Below are 19,935 nucleotides of genomic sequence, written 5' to 3' on the forward strand. Positions count from 1 at the left end.
GCCACTTCTGTCGCCGCACGAGCGGCACACGTGCCGTAACGACCAGGTCAGTTCACTCCCTCGCGAAGGCAACGAATACAGACGGTTTCTAAACCCACCCCCGTTTTTATCACGTGTCGACAACACAGTTCCACGTGTACGTGTATACTTATGCACTTGATCTCCCAATCCCCAAAAATTAAGTTTATCTATTGATATTTTGATTATTAATATCGATATTTAGATGTTGATATTCTATTTTATAAAATTTCAAGCTTATTTGACATTATATCATGGAAGAATAGGTTCAATTGTTCAGAAAACCACAGTTTTTCCTTTGTGGCACTCAAAATACATATGATTATTTGATCAAAGCCTTTCTCGTGATATAAATACGAGTATACAACACACGAAAAATAATTATCTTTTATATTTAACGGTGAAAGCCAATAAAAAAAGAGAAAAAAAAAGGGTGGAGACGAAAAATAGGGCGTGCAAATATCGTCAGCATGAGAGCAAGCAGGAAGAATTCCACACGTCGTCCTCGAGCCAAGGCAAAAGAAAGGGACATAGGAGGCGGTTTGCTGAATCCTAGATCTCACCATCTTCCCCATTCTTTTTAGTCTAACAACGCATTCTTTCTCTTAAAATGTGATTTTTAGACGCTGATCAGTCGCAAAAGACCGTCTTCTCCTGTTTCCTCCGTCTCCGCCACGAGGAGGGATCACAATAAGAGGAACATGGAAGAAGAAGCGCATGCGATTCCTTAATGTTGCAACGAAATCCATGGTCTGTTCTCGAATCCACACAATATCAGCTCGGAAGAGAGGGCTTTCATGCGCCTTTCCTCCTTTCCCCCGGTCGTTCCAATGTTTCCGAGACCCTTCCTCGTAAGGTTTCTTGATTTTGCCCGCCTGGTTAATTGCGTTGGCGTTTTTGTTTGATTCGTCTGGATCTTGACGATGGCGATGTTTCGCAAGTTCTTTTACCGCAAGCCACCCGATGGGCTTCTGGAGATTTCCGAAAGAGTCTATGGTATGCTTCTGATCTCTCCAAACCCTTCTTTTCTTCAATAACGCTGAGAAATCGAGTGATTTTTCTGGACTTTTTTTATGTTAGTTTGTGTGATTTTCCTGCGATTTGGCGCTTCGAGATCAAATATCGAACTTTTTTCGTACTTGTAATTATTCGTCAAATACTAATCGGGAGGTGCACCCGTTTGCACCAAATGCATAACTGCAATGGGCTTGAATCCGCCCACTTATAGCTAATCGTTCATCTGCGCTTCGTTTTGCCTAAATTTTGATCGGGGTGGTTACTATAACATGTGGTAGAAAGATCCAATAGCCATCTGCTCGATGAAATAGATTTAATAGTTTCTATGGAAAAACCTATAGATCTGAATGCCTCGATGAAATAGAGGATTTAGTTTCCAGTTTGCATGATTCAGCTTCTATAAAATGGTTGCAGTGTTCGATTGCTGTTTCACGACTGATATCTTGGAAGAAAAAGAATACAGGGTGTACATGGGAGGCATTGTGTCACAGCTCCACGAACAGTACCCTGATGCCTCCTTCATGGTGTTCAACTTCCGAGAGGGGGAGAGCCAAAGCCAGATTTCTAGCGTCTTGTCAGAGTATGACATGCTTGTGATGGACTACCCACGGCAGTATGAAGGATGCCCGCTGCTCACAATGGAAATGATCCACCATTTCTTGAGGTCAGGCGAGAGCTGGCTCTCGTTGGGTCAGCAGAACCTCTTGCTGATGCACTGCGATCGAGGAGGATGGCCGGTCCTAGCTTTCATGTTGGCGGCGCTTCTGGTATACCACAAGCAGTACACAGGCGAGCAGAGGACACTGGACATGATCTACAAGCAGGCCCCCCGTGAGCTCTTGCAGCTGCTGTCGCCGCTGAATCCGCTGCCTTCCCAACTGAGATACCTGCATTATATATCAAGGAGAAATGTGGCCATGGAATGGCCTCCGCTTGATCGAGCTCTTACTTTGGACTGTATAATCCTTAGGTTCATTCCTGACCTCAATGCAACAGGTGGATGCAGGCCAATATTTCGAATTTATGGCCAGGATCCCTTCATTGCTTCTGATCAGACTCCGAAAGTTCTATTCTCAACACCAAAGAAAAGCAAACTGGTTCGGTTTTTCAAACAGGTAAATGATCTTTTTCCTCTCTAAATGTAATCTTCTCTTAAAAATCGAAATGAATGTTTCTCTGGAAAGCTTAGAATGTGGTGAATGCAGACCTTTTTTTCCAATCGAGTGATACAATGTTATGGAGTGTAATGCCATGTGCTTCTGTTCACAAATTGCAGGAAGACTGTGAACTAGTCAAGATCGACATTCATTGCCATATTCAAGGAGATATCGTACTTGAGTGCATCAGCTTGGATGAAGATCTAATCCGGGAAGTGATGATGTTCAGGGTCATGTTCAATACAGCCTTCATCAGGTCTAACATTTTGATGCTAGATCGTGATGCCATTGACATCTTGTGGGACGCCAAAGATCGGTTTCCTAAAGATTTCAGGGTCGAGGTATGTTCTTTGCCCTGTTCTTCGATGAATCGGAAGAACCAGATTTGTACTGATGCTGACTTTAGTTTTCGGTGAAAAGGTTCTTCTTTCAGAGATGGATGCGGCTGATCCACTTATATCTTCAGAATTGACGAGTGGTGAGGAAAAAGATGGCCTTCCAATTGAAGCATTTGCCAAAGTGCAAGAACTGTTCAACAATTGGGATTGGCTGGAAACAAATGTGGATGCTGCCACGAAAGTTCTTCAGCAGATATCTTCGTCCAAGAACTTGCAAGAGAAGTTGGACGCAATGTCTCCGCAAAAGTTCGACGCTGATGTTAAGCTGAAAAGGACGAGCTATGATGTGCTTCGTGAGGAACTCCAGTTGGGAGAAACCGATGATGATGGAAACAAGAAATCGTTACTTTCTTCTCCCAAGGAGCAGTCTGCTCCACTTGATGAGGGTTCTGATTCGATTACGGAAAGCCAAAATGTCGAACTGGATGGTCCGCAGATGTCAGCACAATGCCCTTCTCGGATAGAACAAATTCCAGCATCTCCATCGACTCCTGCCTTTTCTTCTGATTCTCCGCAAGTGCCGGGCTCTGATGCAACTGTTTCTAGATATCATAGTTCACCTTCATCTCTTGGAGTCATAACTCCGCTTCATGACCATGTTGCATTTGAAAGCTCTGAAGTAACTCAGACAACAATGTTAGCTTCACCTCTTCCAACCAGTTCAGCTTCTGGATCCAATATTTCTTCGGAATTATCACAATTGCAGTCGTCAGAACAGCTATTGACATCTTCAGCAAGTCACATAAAAGATACTTCACATGCATCTCCTTCTCCTCCTCTGTCCCCTCTCCCTCCTGCTGCTGCTGCTGAAAGTGATGCTGAAACAACTCTCAAACCAACAGCAGTAGCGGAAGTTCCATCTTTGACAACTGAAAGCTCGATTCCAGAAGTTCCCCCATCACCTGCTCCAGAGCTTTCAACTCCAACACCACATACTTTCGTGCCTCCCCTACCTTCTCATCATGGAACTTCTTCACAGGCTAATGATAAACCAACTTCACATCCTCCTCCTCCTCCTCCTCCTCCTCCCGTTGAAGGAACATCATCCGCCTCTGTCTCTGCTGGCTTGGAAAAACCTGCTTCTGCTCCAGTTGCACATCAGGTAGTCTCAAGCAACATGGCAGGCAAGTCAGTACCTAAACCTCCTCCACCACCCTTGATGGCGTCCCCGAGTCCCCAAAGTAACTTAATGCCTGTGAGAAATGCAACTGAAGGAGCAGGTGTTCCTCCACCCCCACCCCCGCTGCCTGGTCCTGCAGCTGCAAGCTCAGCACCACCTCCACCTCCACCACCTAATATTTCATCACAACATTCTACCAAATCATCATCTGCCCCACCTGTACCACCTCCTCCTGCACCTTCAAGTTCCTTGGGGAGCCTTACTGCTCCTAAATCATCTGGAGGTAAGAAAACCAACTCTGAGGTAATACCTCCGCCACCCCCAAATGGCATGAATGCTCCACCAGGTGGGAAAGGACGCATCTTGGCGCCAACTTCAAATTACAGGGGAATGCAGACTGCACAAGCATTATCTAGAAAGGCTAATTTGAAGCCATTGCATTGGATCAAAGTAACAAGAGCAGTGCAAGGAAGCCTATGGGCGGAGTCACAAAATTGTGATGAATGCTTGAAGTATTTGACCATCCATTTTTACTTTGTGAAGTTTTTACCTTCTCAAAAAATTTGTCTTACATTTTTGCTTTTTTTTTTTTTTGTGCTAGGGCGCCAGAGTTCGACATGTCTGAGCTTGAGAGTCTCTTTTCAGCTGCAGTTCCAAATTCTGAACTTCGGCGTTTAGGTTCCAAATCCAGTGGTTCCATGGGTCCAAAATCTGACAAAGTTCATCTGGTAAAGATTTCTTGTAAGTTCAGAGAGAAAAATATGTAGATTTTACTGTTATATAGCCATCTGCTAGTCACAGTTTATCTGATAGCCTTAGCTTTTCTTGTTAATCCGATGCATGAGTCATCCAGTCATTTTGTTTCTTTCTTTATGGAGTTTCAATCTCATTAACATTAACTAACCTTTCCATGAGAAACTATTGTAGTTCATGATGTTAGGATATTTAATTATTTCTGTGAATTATCACAAGAACCACTAATACATAATATGCCTACATTAACAGCTTGGGGAAATGGGTATGTCCATAATTTTGGTTATTCTACATATGACAACTTAAATTAATTCACAGCTCTAGAATTGGTGTCTCTCATAAGCTTAATTTTCTGCACATACTGTATATTGAAAGGATCAACTCACAGGAATTAAGATGATTTTGTTCCCTTCCATCTTTCATTTGACTACGGTTTGTAAAATATAGAATCGAAAGCAGACTTAAAAATTCCAAAGGATTAGTTAGAATTTGGACATTTGACACCCAGAAGAAGAAAGACAAACTTAGACAAGTTATTCATAGTGTACTTGTGTTAACAATTCTCTTCATAGTACTGGAAGGAAGGCTAAAGCTCTGAAGAAGACTAGGGCCTGCATTTGATCCAAGTGATCTAAATGAAGAGAATAAAATTTTCAAATTGTTGCATGATTGTTAGAAAACATTCATTTGTATGGACCAACACATGTTCCTAAATGCCAGGTTCTATTATTTTAGACGGCTCAACTTATCTTTCTAGCCAGCTTGCTCCAAATGTCAGTCTGCAGAAAGATGATGAACAATACTCAGATTATGATTAGAGTCAACACCTAGGATTCTCAGTCTCTAACAGAGAGAAAACATGGTGAATTCTGGAGGCAAAATTGTTTAGAGATTGCGAGGATTGAAAACCCAAGCCCCTAATGAGACTCTATGGAAAGTTTGAAATCATAGTTGCCTGCTTTCTTAATCCTGAAGAAGTCAAAAGTGTTGTATCTTTAAGAATATTTTTAGGGTGGTGATGGTGATTGTTAAAGCAACACAACATACCCCTCCATATGATAGTTTGGTGAATGCATCAAAACAAAGATCCTAATGGTGATTCTAGTGTATTCTTTTGTTTTCCACATGAAGTTCTTATTTTTCATCTGCCTGTAAGTTTGAGTGGCCTTCACATTTCAAATTTGGCAAAGTGAGCTGTCCTTTTGTTTCCATTTTTGTTGGTTACTATGGCTATATGTGGGGTTGGATACAGTCTACTAAAAATAATACTCTCATTAGATCTTGTATCAAAGTGTTTTTGATATCTTTTTTTGGATTATGTAGAAAATGAAATTTGGTACTTTTGGCATCATTTTCAATCATTGTATGCAAATGCTTTAAAAAATATTTGCAAGAAGAGGATAAAGATTTTATTATGCATAAGAGATGAGATTGCTAGCAAATTCAACATCAAGTATTTTAGTAAGGGTTGAGTTCTTTTAAATGAAGAAAACCTCTTCTCAAGAAACCAACTTTAGTTTCCTAGAGAAGCCATTTGCAGGCTCTCCAGAAATCAGCAAAGTAGTGATCTTTAAGAGTACTTGAGATCAACAATTGTTCCTTCTACATAGTTCAGCACATCATTGTTAAATATGTTGAAATAAAGTAATCAGGATTTGTGGATCAACATGGAACTCAAGAGAAGATAAATATTCACTCCTAGCCGTATTGGCTATTTGACCCATTAACTTGATAGGCATGAACCACTTGGCCCAGAATATCTAGGCCATAGACTATGATAGCATATTCATTTAGTCTTATAAACCAAGTCAAAATTTCTCTTACATAGGGGTGGAGTATCACAAATGCGCTTCTCTAGGAATATCAGTGGCCTATTTTGTGTATATATATGATTTGTTCTTTTAGTTAAGGATTCATTGGTTTCCTTCTTAACTAAATTCAATTGTTGTAACTAATTTGTTGTGGATATAAATCTTCATATGAGAGGATAAAACAGAAAATTTTAAATTTGAACATTTTGAAATGAAAAAAGAGCCATTGAACAAACTAAAATAACTTTGATGGCAAAAATATAATATGAGGGCATATACGTGCTTTTAATGTGATCATATACAAGCTCAAACATGTCTCATAATTTATTTACATTACTTGCACTTGCAGATTGATCTTAGACGAGCTAATAATTGCGAAATCATGCTTACAAAGGTTAAGATGCCACTAAATGATTTACTGGTAAGCAGATGACTTCTGGTTAGTTTCATAGCAGCTGTTTCTTCAAAATTTGAAGCTTACCTTCTTCTTGAACATTTACTTTTGATGTATTTTTGTCATATAAAAGTGTAGATTGATTTTTCATCCTCTTGTTTTATTTTTGACAAATTTTCAGTCACTTGTCTAGATGAGACAAGTTTATGTTAAGCAGCATTTTTTTTCTTTTAATGGGACTAAATCCTAACTAGGTAAGTTTTGAATTAACTTTTTAATGGCTTATATATATAGGTAGTAATTTCCTAGATGATGAATATTCGCTAAACATTTCTTCATTAGTTTCTTGATCCTGGGTTATGGCATTAAGTATGGTCCTGATTGCTTTTTGATTTTGTTCACAGAGTTCAGTTCTTACCCTTGACGATTCCATTTTAGATGTTGATCAGGTTGATAACCTCATTAAGTTTTGCCCAACAAAGGAGGAAATGGAACTACTCAAGGTTGTTATATGTTATTTTGCTTCTTTTTTTTATTTTCCCTTGGCAATATATTTTCCCATTTCTTTGCTTCTTATGCTTCAACTTGTTTTTTTCCTGTAATTATTAGGGATACAATGGAGATAAAGAAAACTTAGGGAAATGTGAGCAGGTAAACAAGTTCAATTTGATTCTTTGCTGCAATTTTTTGAAGTAGAAGATAGATCAAGTTGACACAGATCCTCCACGAAAATTAGTAGTCTTGGTGCAACAATCATCAGGAATTTTTGTTTGTCGTTTGCAAATTTCTTCTAAATCAAGTTCTTTTTCTGTTACATCAACATTCAGAAGATCGATTTAAAGAAATATTTAATCTTTTGCTTAAATATTATGGTTGAGATTAGGAATTGAATTGTGATTGGCACCTAAAACAATCTCTGATATATACTGTTTGTTTGTTTGTCTTTCCCCTGATTTTAACCAGTATTTCTTGGAGCTGATGAAAGTACCACGGGTGGAATCCAAGCTAAGAGTGTTCTCATTTAAAATCCAATTCCAATCACAGGTTGGATAATCTCATGTTTTTCCTTTGGATGTATTTGAGGATGTTTCTTGGAATTATTTTTCTTCATATTTTCTCTACTAGGTTGCTGACCTCAAAGCTAGCCTGAACATTGTCAACTCTGCTGCAGAAGAGGTAGTCCATTTTTTGCCTTTTTCAGTTTGCAGTTTGACTATCTTGGCAGTGAACTAGCTGGTTCTGAGATTCCATAGCTTACTATATATCTCTTCCATTCTCAGATCAGAAGTTCTGTTAAATTGAAAAGAATTATGAAGACCATTCTTTCTTTGGGAAATGCATTAAACCAGGGAACTGCCAGGGGTGAGTCAAAATTACACATTGTGGATTTTTACATCATCTTTGCTCTTATTATACAATTGATCATTTCATGTTCAGAAACACATGATGTTTCACTTAATACCTATCTTGTGAAGCAACGTTGTCCTTGCATGCTGATAGTCTTGACCTTGCATCTTCTGTAGGATACTAAATCTAAGCACATTATATAAAGAAAATACAGATTTCCATCTGATTACCCTAGAGCTATATATCACATAATCTAGATGATTTTAAATTCAGTAAAAGTTGAAGAAGGTAGCACACACATCCTTGGTTACCTCTTTTCGTAAGTACATACTTGGCTACTCGTTCATTCCTTTCCTAACTGTAAAACATAAATTGGTTCATATTTATTTTCCCAAGATTATTTACCAGGAAACTTTGTTGGACTATAATTTCGAACTACAAGAAAACTTAGGTAATATCAGCCCAATGAATATGAATTGGTATGGTAACAATTGGTCGATTCTCTCTTAACTAGATTAAGGACTATGATGTAAGGAAGCGTTATTTGATTGGATTGTAAGAACAATTTTAATGAGATAATTATTTTTCATTATATATCAAGAATAAGAATCCCAATTATAAACATTATGAGATAATTGGATTGTAAGAACAATGTACCAACGTAAGACTGAATATATTGACCCTCTCTAAACTTTGCATTGGGGGAGAGTCTCGTGTACCAAATATATCCTTTTTATCAAGAGGAATAATCTCAATTACAAACATGCATTCACGTAATCTATTTGATTTGATTTGGTATATTGGTTTTTGTGAAAACTATGTGCAGAAGCTACATTTTCATCTGATAATTTTATACCAATATGTGCTCAATGAGGCAGAAAATGGTGGTTCTTGATTTCCTCTAAACCACTGTTAGCATCAGAATATGTACAAAGGTGAAATTCAGGTTGCGAGAAGATGTAGACATTGTTGTGGTTGATGACAGTTGATGTCATCTTCATATGCTATTAAATTTTGTAAGCTATCTCAAACTGAAGAGACCACCGTGGAGATCATGGACTGGGCAAAGCAATACTGTTCTAGAATTGATTTGTTATGTTCATTAGCCACCTTATTTTATCTTGATTTTCATACAACTGTCTGATATCAGTTATCTCCGAGAGTTGTATATGCTTTTGGAATAAAATGATACAAGGTACTAGATCACAAGAATTTTGTCATGAAATGAAATGGCTCCTTAAAAACATCATAGACATGAATTTGAATTTTCTTAGACAACAACGGTTGGTCTAGAAGTGTTGTGTAAACCAAAGAAGTTTCTCTATAGCATGGACAAAAGACACGGATTTCTGTGGAAGCTATTGGTATTTGATTTGCTTATGTTCCCATATGCCTTTCTGTATTTTGTTGTGTCCATATATCCTTTTTTAATTTACTTTCCACTTTCTGCTTTGGTTTTCCTTGGCCACAATATATACCATCACTCCACTGATTTCAGTTCTTAAGACTGAATTTTCACAAGAATTTTGTTATGGCTATTATGTTCATAGGTGACTGTAATAGTAAAGCTATATCCACAAACATATCTTATATGTGAATTTACACATCTATTTTGGAATATATGTTGTCATAGCTTCTTCCTACACAGTATTTAGACAATATATTTTTGGTTGATGGATTTTTGAAAGTCGCCTAGAACCCAACTGTTCCTGACGGCTATGTGCAGATCATGGGATTCTGCACTGGCACTTCACTAGAGAAGCTTGGGATGGGGTACCAGCTTGATAACATTCAGTTATCTTCATTACTGCCTGTTAGAAATGCAATCTAAGCTGCTCTGTGAAAACCTCTCCTTGGATGTTGGAATCTGCTGTTTGATAGTTAAGGTCTGATATATAGTTTTAAATTAGAGGATTGGAGAATAAGACGGGACAATTGCAGTGGCCATAGAGTCCTATCTTACAGGATATGATGAGATACTGATGTAAGGACATATCTGTTACTCCAGAAGCCTTTGGGTTTTAGTTCCATTGACTTGATCATTATGTTGCATGCTTTAGATATTTTTTTATAAGTATTTTAATTCATAGTTTTGAAGACTAAAAATAATATCCGAATGCTCCAAATTCCTTAATATTATTCTCAATTTTGAGTTTGTTTTGATATATGTTTTTACTTCTTGCTTCAGTTACTTTAATAAAAAATTAATTAGACACCATCTGATGCTTCAGATGTGAGCTATTTAATTTTCTCTACCAAAACAAGCTTTTTATGTTTCCATCTAAGATGTTTTTGTTCATGCATATTATGTGATACTTCACATGTTTGCTGTATATGTTACCCTATGTTTGCAGGTTCTGCCGTTGGATTTAGGTTGGATAGCCTTCTCAAACTTACTGACACACGTGCGCGCAACAACAGGATGACTCTCATGCATTATTTGTGCAAGGTAGCTTATTATCAGAAACGAGGTTTTATTTCTTCCACAAAAGATAGCTTATATATCAGTTTGACTGGGATCGATATGGTTTAAGATCGTTGACAAAATTTCTTTTGACGAAGTTTAAGAAATTCTCGTTATTTCATCCAAGTTTGTCTATGTATATAAAAATCAGTTTAATTATATGTACTTTGGTCGTAAAATGTTGCAGTAAAATAAGATTTTATACTTCATTATATAGTCATGGGCATGTGGTTCTTAGGTTTTCACTATAAATACAGTCAATTTAATCAACGACAAGAGGCCATGATTTATCTTTTATCGAAAAGCCTGACTTTCGGTTCCTAGTTCAGTAAAATATAATGGAAAATATTTTGGAAATTCAGCTTTCCATCTGTTTTTTTCCCTTTTTTTTCTTTTGGGCTCTGGTTTCCCTTTTTCATGATAAAATAGAACATTTAGCTTCTTTATGTGATCTTCCATTATAAAACTGGACGTATCATTTGCATATCATGAATGAGTTTCTACTTGCTTCTCCTTCGTTTGTCTACTTTTTTGTTGCTAAGTCTAAAATTATTAATCAAAACTCATTTTGTTATCCAAACCTTTCTTTTCTTCCTTATCAACCTGCAGGTTCTTGCAGACAAACTTCCTGAACTTCTTGATTTTCCCAAGCATCTTGTTAGCTTGGAACTTGCAGCTAAGGTAAGTTAATGAAATTTTCCTTGTTAGCTTGATTTTCTTCCTGGACTTTTAAAATTCTTCACTTAATTTTTTTTTTTTATCACAAGTTCAAAATCTAACTCAATGAAGTAATTATTTTCTACAGATGCAACTGAAATTTCTGGCAGAAGAAATGCAAGCAATAAACAAAGGCCTTGAGAAGGTTGAACAGGAATTGACAGCATCAGAAAATGATGGTCCTGTATCACAAATTTTCTGTAAGGTATTGAGTCATATTCATACTAATGCTCACAACAGGACTTAAACCCCTGAACTCTTTACTGCCACCATTGCGATTTAGCCACTAGGAAGTATCCTTTTGCCTGAAATAGTTATGTTCAATCTTTCTGGTTGCTACTGAATCCATAAGTAGGATCTTTGATGCAATATGGAACTCTGGACAAAGAATGCAAAACTCTCCTGTGTCTTTTTTAGTCCACCCCTCTTACTGAAACTACATTTGTCAGACCCTGGAGGAGTTTCTTGGTGTTGCCGAAGCTGAAGTTCGATCTCTAACTTCACTTTATTCCAATGTGGTATGCTTTGATGTTACTGCTGCGAATGATTTTGGAATCTGTTAGTGCCTGTTATAATTTGTTTTCTGACATTGTTTTTGAATCTGACCTACAGGGTAGAAATGCTGATGCATTAGCCCTTTATTTCGGAGAAGATCCGATACGGTGTCCATTCGAACAAGGTATATCTCATTCCAACCAAGAAATTTCTTCTCGCGTTCATCGAGTTTATCTTCGAGTACCCAAGCAAGTTTCGATAAATAAATTACCTTACTGTTTCATGTTGTTTCGAAATATACCTATACATACGGTATCACTTGCTGCTGTTGCATGAACATGCTTGCTTGCCCGCAGCATATTAGCCGTATATTATTATTGGTCAGCCAGACAGCTTTGGTACATATCTTCATATATAACACGTGATTTCTTCTCTTCATTTTACAGTTGTCTCAACACTCCTCAACTTCGTCAAAATGTTCGTGCGCGCCCACGAAGAGAACTGCAAACAACTGGAGATGGAGAAGAAAAAGGCGCAGAAAGAAGCAGAAAATGAAAAGTTGAAGATCAACAGTTCAAAGAACGCGCCACAGAACATACCATCCACGACCGGTAGTGCCAACACCACATAGACTGGCAAGAATTCTTCTCTTTCACATGCAAGGATCGTTCTTGATATAACATTAGAATACAACAAAGGGAAACATCTCGGGTCGATACGAATAATTCGAGAGCAAGAAGTTGTGAGAAGAAGCTATCGTCGTTGCGAAAATTGTAGATTTGTTTACCACCTTTTAGCATCATTGTGCATGTTCATCTCTTCCAAACTATGATACATTAAGTTCTTGTTCTGTATCTTCCGGTGCAGCTTGGCTTGAAGAAAAAGAAGCAATTTGGAAATGTATGTACAGATGACCGATCCAAATATAGGTTTTCGTTTGTTACCAACCGATTCTTGTATAGTGTTTCTCGTCCCTGTAAACGACGATATCAAAGAGATATTTAGCTTGATGTAATAGCTGCGAGGACACAGTCATTTAGCCTTTGTGAGCCATTGCTCCGCGCATTGTCTTGTATCTCTCACTGCTTTAAAACTCTTCAATCAATCATTTTTTTCTCTTTTCTGATGAATTTGACATGGAACAGTGTGGTGGGTTTGATGCCAAACTTGTCACACAGATTCCGTGAATTAAATGTATGTCATTTTATAGTAAGGATTTTAGCAGTATTCTTATTTCTTAAACACATAACAAGTGTTTGATCAAGTGGCTGATGTGGCGGTGACGTGTTTGACAAGTAGGTAAGAGTTACGACGGATTGTCCGTGTGTCAGTTTTTGATCGGGTGTTGATTATGAATCCCGCCGCATGTCGAAGCACGTCGCATGACCTTGAGTCGAGTCTTAAGTCGTAACTCGAGAATCAGGCGAGGACGGGGGAAAGAATCGTTGACCGTGAGCCGCCAACAACCAGGCGCATTCCACCGCACGTGATTTTGACCTTCTCCGGATCCGCCGCCGCGGTTGACTCGAGGAAAAACCTGAATCTTTCATGGAATTCCCTACATTATTTGGACTGATTCATGCACTTCCATCTAGGCAATTTATGGGAAAAAGAAAAAAAAATTCTCAAAAATGATTCCGTTCCCTTTCATTTGAATTATATATTTATTTGATAAAATAACACACACAATGTGATTCTTCCGACTGTTCTCTTTATCTGAATTTTTTTTTCCTTCTTATATTTCGCAAACGAAAACAGAGTAAGATATTCGACATTTGGATCAAAATAAACCTCTTGATTTACAATTTTCTCTCTTAATTGTTTAAGCGAAGGCGAGAATAATTATACAGTGAAAAGGAAAGCTTCATGGTAATGCACAAGTGATCTGCCCAACTCTTTTCGTAGGAAGAAACGATATGATCTAGTGGTATGATTCTCGCTTAGGGCACGAGAGATCTCAAATTATTTTGTTTATCATAAGATTCTGAGCTCAAATCATTTATCCTTTACCTATAAGAAAGCGTCACAGAGAAGAAGCCTTGAATTCATGGCATCTTTTGGGGGTGGATTTTGGTTAAAGCATCATCCCGGAAATGGCAGTAGCTACAGCAGCTGTGAAGGCTGGATTTTTGGTCAACAACCGAGCCATCTGCTCCACCAAAGTTGGATGGAGTTCCTCCGACACTGATGACTTGGGATGCGAAGACCTGCCGAAATCCATGTCACTGCGATCTCCGACCTGAGAAGGCTGGCTGTGATTGTGCTCGCCTTCGTACGTCGCCACCAAGATGGATTGATCCTCCGCGCTTCTTTGCACCTAACGACAAATGTAAGCATCACTTGATCAGCTTCTTGCAGTGCTTATAGGGAAGAAGATGGTTAGGGTTTTGGTGCTTGGTTTACCTTCTTCTTCACCGGGCAGGCAGGCGCGAAGGAGCACCGGAAGTAAGCTCTTGGAGAGGGGTTGTCTCTTGTCACCTTCTGACCATACTTCCTCCATTGATACCCATCTTTCACGACCTTTCGAGAACCATAACAAAGCACAGACTTGGGTGAGACGTTCGCTCGAGACATCCTCACGAGGAAGACGGCTGTGGAACTCAGTAACTCACCAGACTCGAATCAGATGGATTGGTGCGAACGTGAAGCTTCCAGACCGGGGGTTTGCAATCCTGTCTGACTCGCTTGCAGGACTCCTCGGCCGACGTGCACTCCGCGTTGCAGTTAGCCGGCTCGGTGTGGCCTGCGGAGCTCTCGATCTTCCTCTTCCCTGCAGGTGTGGGAGAGGGAGACGCCCCCTCGGAAGAGGAGGTGGTGGTCGTCAGATCATTCAGCTGGTTCCAAAGCGAGGTGTACTTCGCCGTGATGATTCGCAGCGTTTCATCGAGTTTCTTGTTCTCCTCCGTCACCCGAATCAGCTCCGCCTCGAGACCTTCAACTTGAGCATCACTTCTTTCGCCTCCTCTCATCGAGATCTTATCCTCGACAAGCTTGGATTCCACGGGGAACACTTGCTACACCACGCAGAAACGACATACTAAGCAACGACAGAGTGGAACGAGATCATCTAGCTGGTCTAAGGTCGAACAGGTGTACTCACCGGAGCATCGACAGGGAATCGGAGCGAGCCAACGTTGAGGTCGAGATCCAACCAAGCCGATCCCATGATACGAGGAGGATCACAGACAGATCCCTACGAAGCCTTACAAGAAGAACAGGTGAGGTATATATAGATCAACTCTATGGAATTAAAGGGAGGAGACGAGACTGACATCATCCAGGAGACGTCAGAGCCCGGTCGTCACCATGGTGGATGAATGACTCGGAGAAGATGGGCTTGGGTTGGTCATTTAATAGCTTTTAGCAAAGGAAAAGAAGAAGTCTCGGTGTGGGTCAATTCAAGGCTAATGAAAGCCCTAGAAAATGGACGAGAGAAAAGAATGGAGACCGAAGACCGCTTGACTCTTCTTACACTAGTTCTTTGTGGACTTGCTTTGTCCAATGCTGCCCTTTTCCTCTCTGTTAAGATTCTCCGAATGAGAAGACATTGTTTAAGCCAAAAGGCAGCACAGGGCACCTTCCGGGAAGGTGGCATTTGTGTTAGATGTCCAAAGCATGGCTAATCAAATCATGTTCGGTAGGATGATTAGATTTAAAGTATATTGGGAATGTGGGCGGCGGCTGTGAAGGGTGGTCGCAAGGGAAGACAAGTAGACTCATCGCGGTTCAGTTTGAATTGGATTTGCATCGATCCAGAATCACAATCGAAATGGGTCGACCGTTCGATAATTTTGAATTGAACTAAAATCAGATTTTGACGGTTTGATTTTTGTTCCTAAAATCTTAATCGAAATCTATGATTTCTTTTCGATTCCAAATTTGCCAGAAGAACAAAAAAAAAAAACTAAATGATCAGATGTCCCTCTAAATGATAGATTTACTCCATCCAATAACTTACGATTAATTGGAGGGGTATTTGAAAAATTATAATAATATTAAAAATAAATGGTTTCGAATTAGAATTAGAATCGAAGCTGAAATTAGAATCTGTCCGAAAACGATTCGATTTCGATTCAAAATTCTATAGAACAAAAATCCTCGATCAACGGCACAAATCCACCACATCAGGTCAACTTCCTCGCACGTGGATGGAGACGGAGTGGACCGGGGCGGCCACCGGGTTCACACTGCCGCCCTCAATTTCCTGGTCAAAACTTCGGTCGATTCCAAACTCGTGTCGGGTTAAGGTCAATGTGGGCCCATCGTAACCCTCGACTACTTGATTCGCACGCGCCCTTAAAGTCAACGACTTGCGATAACCATGTGAAGCTGCTGATCGTGTGATTTTGGCCCACGCATCACATTAAATTTCTTGATTGGACGCATGCTACAAAAATCTACTAATTTATTTTCTTAACATATGTATATAATATAGAATTTTCTAGAAAACTTGGCCAGTGCTCCACAAATTGGTGCTACAATTTATTTTATTGTGTATAGACCGCAAAATGAGGAGTCTCTGAAAACATGGTTGATGCAAGCAAATGATGGAAACCGGTTTGACTGTGTTTGTGGCGGAAAGATTTTGACCAAAATAATAATAATAATAATAATAATAATAATAATAATAATAATAATTTGTAAAATGATATATGACTGAATAATTTCTCTTTTTTTTCTTTTATATTTATAAAATAATTAGTAAGAACATGAATTTGTCTGAGAATCCAACAGTCCTGAATCTGACTGAACAAGTGAATCTGACTCATCGTTGCCTACAACCACACAAAGATTCATGCATGTTACGTGAGAGAGAGAGAGAGAGAGAGAGAGAGAGAGAGAGTTCAAAATTGGAGGCTCTTTGATTGACGTCTGAATCCAACATCGAACCACCCAACTTTCGTCCAAATAGTCGACATCCACTCGTTGGCATCGCTCGAAAATTTTCCATCTCATTGATTAACGTCATATTATTTAGATTGACTGAATCCATCGAGAGAAGTTTCCATTGTGATGTTGCCTCTCGTGGATCGTATGTGTGGGCACATCACATCAACATTTGAGGGGCATTTTATTATTGATTTTTTTTATTGGATAACGCCCTTGTATTTGTTTTTACGTGATGATATTTTTTTTTATGATAAAAACACTCCAAATCAAATCCAATATAGGTTTCATAATCGAGTATAACTTGAATATAATTTAGTTCAATTTTGAGTTTAATTGAGTTAATTCCTATTAAGCTAATTCAAATTTTCATATAGTAACTAGAGTAATTAATTTAGTCAACTTTCACATGTTGCTATGACATGTTTTTAAGATTATTTGGAATATTTTTGTTATAGAGTGTAATTTAATTCGATTTTGAGAGTAATTTCATCGACTTCTATTAAATCAACTCAAAATTTCATAAAAACACTATGACGTGATTTTAAATTGATTAATATTATATTTTTATTTCAAAAAATTATATGATAATTAATACTATTTTTAAAAAATAATATATGTGATCAAGTCATTTAAGTAAAAGTTTGAAGATATTTTCGTCCAAATGAAAAAAAAAAAAAAAGAGTATGGCTAGGCAAAAACAAATTTGAGGGCGCCATCAATCAAGCAAGAAGTCAGTAGTAAAATTTTTTATCGGTAAAATATCTTTGATTTAGTCAATATAAATAATATTCTCTCACAATTTAGTAGAGTCATGAGAGATTAGATCATGTTTAGCATTTACCCTTGTTTTAATATTATATTATTATATAATGAATTTTGCTCGTTAATTAGTAATATATTTGATGGATGCCAATAGTATCAAACTTAAAGTTGAGTTGCGTTATGTATATTGTACACGTAGCACTGCCAATTAACTAAAACAGCGATCAATGATCTCAAAAATTAAAATACAAGATAATTAAATAGGATTTTATTCCATCAAGAATTATTAGGGTTCATGCTCCTCTACAAACCATATCAAACCCCTTGTTCTATGGCTTTCCTAAAATTGAAGTGACCTGTTGAATAAAACTAGAATAGGTGACGCCTTGGTCAAACAAAAATAATAAGAAGAAGAAAAAATAAAGTTATAATGGATAGATATATTCATTCAGGACTCCAAGTTGTTTAGCTTGAAAAAGAGTTGCATTGAGTTGAATGACTTGAGTCTCTCTATCCACACTTGGAAATTTCGCCATGTCACATCCTTGTATAAAATAAATCTAAAAATAAGAACTCCTAAGGCTATTGACAAAATTGGTCCGTCAAAATCAGTGATTCATGTACATACACACGTGTATGTACACATGAATATGCACATATGTAAACATAAGCACACATGTTCACATTTATATATTCAGGTCGGCAAGCGGACACACCGCACGTCACACATGCACGTAAGCGTAGACACAACCAAAATATATATATCGTCTTTCGAAGTCTAAATTTAAGTTTACAATATATATATATATATATATATATATATATATATATGAAAATGATGTGAAAGCTTGATATCCATTTTCAAGACTTATATTTCAAATAAGTATATCATTGTAGCAATTCTATAAAATTACAATGTAAACTCTTGATATCTAATCATAATACAAATATGGTATTCATAGCAATTCATTCTATTATTAATTTACCACATATTTAATCTTCATCGTATGGTAAGTGTATAGCAATTCATTTTCTCATTAATTTATCATATATTTCTCCCCCTTTATCATCAACAAAAAGGAGAATGATTCAAGCATATTTCAAGCATAATAATAAGTATGGTAAAGATTTATATCATTTTTCAATAATAAGTGATAAGATACCATTCATACAAATTTTTCAAGCAAACATAACATGGAGATAGCTTTTCATGACAAGGAGGAAGGCCATTGTGAACTAACTTGAATGAAGTTAAAAATGATAAGAGATTAAATCATACTTCGTTTTTACAAGGATCAAGATATACATGTGAATTAAATCTTTGCAAGTGTTCATCTCAAAAGGAAATCTTCCTTCATCAAGAAGGAATTCATATGAACGAATCATTTCATCGAATCCCTTTCTCGATTAAAAATTCAAAGATAAATCCATGAGAGATGTATTTTCATATGTCAAAAATCATAGAGTATTGATATGAAATAAACTTAATACATTGATATAAAATCATTTAGGCTCATGAAAGCTCCATTAAGTCCAGAAGAGAAATACAAAATCATGTATTCAGACAATATTGTTAGGATCAAGAAAGTCCAAAAATGAAATTCATGCATTTGAACAAAGTTTTGCCATAGTTTTTTAAACACAATCATGGAGGTAAAACATGCTCATCATCATGAAAATTTTTGCATCAAAAACACATAATTTCCAACATGTTATTGAAGCATATACGTAAAATTCATATGAGATTTTCATCGTTAAGTGATTGAATAATAGAATTAAGATAGTCCGAAAAAACAAATTCAACAAATTCATGCATTCAGACAAGGTTTTGTTATGGTTCTTCAATCATAATTATGAAGCAAAATTATTAGCGTTTGTGGTACTCAAAGATTAAGAATCAAAATCACAATGAGAGTATAACATGCTCATCATGGAAACTTATAGTACCAAGGCACAAAATTTTTATTTTTAAAGTAAACATGTTATTCAATCATATCAACTTAGTATAAAATTTTCAGCATTAAATTTAAGTGATTAAGGAAAATCCGAAAGCGAGTGGCATTGTGATTAAGGTGAGTAGCATAAAGAGTTTATAACAATATAGTTTTACAACAAGACAAGAAGCAATTGTGTCTACATTTTCTAAGTACATACATATGCTCATTCAGGTAGTGGAAAAATAAAAATGCCTAAACAAAGAGTCAAATTATCGATAAATCTACTGTAGCTCAGATAGAATTTGATCTTGGCGATATTCGAGCCGAGCGATCCATCCGAATCTTTATGTCTTTGATAGATGATGAAGGAGCTTGCTCAATTGGATATGATTCCTCAAATGGACCAGTTGGAAGAGATTGATTACCCCTAAAGATTAGTGTTTCTAGTTCTGGTTCAGGTTGAGGGGGATCGGTTCTTCTAGGCATTCTAACCCACATACCATTTCTAAATATACATCTCATTCGATGAAGTAGATTTTTATTTATGATGCTAAATCTATCTAGCTTTATAACCTCTTCGTCGGGTGGTATTGCAATATCGTAGGCATTAAGTATTCTAGTGATTATATTACCATATGGAAGCATCATGTCCTTT

The 19,935-nt window shown here is 37.4% G+C and overlaps 2 protein-coding genes across 4 annotated transcripts; one reads left to right on the top strand and one right to left on the bottom strand.

Moving 5' to 3' along the window:
* Positions 1–544: 544 nt before the first annotated feature.
* On the top strand, positions 545–12,738 carry LOC135622494 (formin-like protein 18). Of its 3 annotated transcripts, none has more exons than XM_065124403.1 (17): positions 545–1,014; positions 1,450–2,150; positions 2,312–2,533; positions 2,613–4,222; positions 4,312–4,438; positions 6,624–6,695; positions 7,118–7,171; positions 7,278–7,319; positions 7,632–7,712; positions 7,794–7,844; positions 7,949–8,030; positions 10,370–10,464; positions 11,089–11,160; positions 11,285–11,401; positions 11,646–11,714; positions 11,809–11,875; positions 12,138–12,738. In XM_065124403.1, the coding sequence occupies exons 1-17, from the start codon at positions 942–944 to the stop codon at positions 12,320–12,322; spliced, it is 3,720 nt and encodes a 1,239-aa protein (XP_064980475.1). In that variant the 5' UTR covers positions 545–941; the 3' UTR covers positions 12,323–12,738. The 3 variants fall into 3 exon arrangements, with proteins under 3 accessions (XP_064980475.1, XP_064980483.1, XP_064980468.1); XM_065124411.1 differs by having other exon boundaries at positions 1,499–2,150; positions 7,073–7,171; XM_065124396.1 differs by having other exon boundaries at positions 546–1,014; positions 7,073–7,171.
* Positions 12,739–13,465: 727 nt separating this feature from the next.
* On the bottom strand, positions 13,466–14,950 carry LOC103978171 (WRKY transcription factor WRKY71). The gene is made up of 4 exons (XM_009393878.3): positions 14,792–14,950; positions 14,304–14,705; positions 14,095–14,211; positions 13,466–14,008 (listed from the first exon to the last, which is right to left on the bottom strand). Exons 1-4 carry the CDS (start codon positions 14,855–14,857, stop codon positions 13,766–13,768), a joined length of 828 nt encoding a protein of 275 aa, XP_009392153.2. The 5' UTR covers positions 14,858–14,950; the 3' UTR covers positions 13,466–13,765.
* Between the last annotated feature and the right edge of the window lie 4,985 nt (positions 14,951–19,935).

The sequence above is a fragment of the Musa acuminata genome, chromosome BXJ1-3, assembly GCF_036884655.1.
Source record: "Musa acuminata AAA Group cultivar baxijiao chromosome BXJ1-3, Cavendish_Baxijiao_AAA, whole genome shotgun sequence".
NCBI lineage: Eukaryota > Viridiplantae > Streptophyta > Magnoliopsida > Zingiberales > Musaceae > Musa > Musa acuminata.

What these genes read in the sequence shown, in the direction of transcription:
- LOC135622494 (XM_065124396.1), top strand. Translation starts at nt 942, where the DNA reads ATGGCGATGTTTCGCAAGTTCTTTTACCGCAAGCCACCCGATGGGCTT. An exon ending in AAATCCAATTCCAATCACAG is followed by an intron (nt 7,713 to 7,793) that starts GTTGGATAATCT and finishes TTTCTCTACTAG; the next exon opens with GTTGCTGACCTCAAAGCTAG. An exon ending in ACGGTGTCCATTCGAACAAG is followed by an intron (nt 11,876 to 12,137) that starts GTATATCTCATT and finishes TTCATTTTACAG; the next exon opens with TTGTCTCAACACTCCTCAAC.
- LOC103978171 (XM_009393878.3), bottom strand. Translation starts at nt 14,857, where the DNA reads ATGGGATCGGCTTGGTTGGATCTCGACCTCAACGTTGGCTCGCTCCGA. An exon ending in ATCCATCTGATTCGAGTCTG is followed by an intron (nt 14,212 to 14,303) that starts GTGAGTTACTGA and finishes GGTTCTCGAAAG; the next exon opens with GTCGTGAAAGATGGGTATCA. An exon ending in CCTGCCCGGTGAAGAAGAAG is followed by an intron (nt 14,009 to 14,094) that starts GTAAACCAAGCA and finishes ATTTGTCGTTAG; the next exon opens with GTGCAAAGAAGCGCGGAGGA.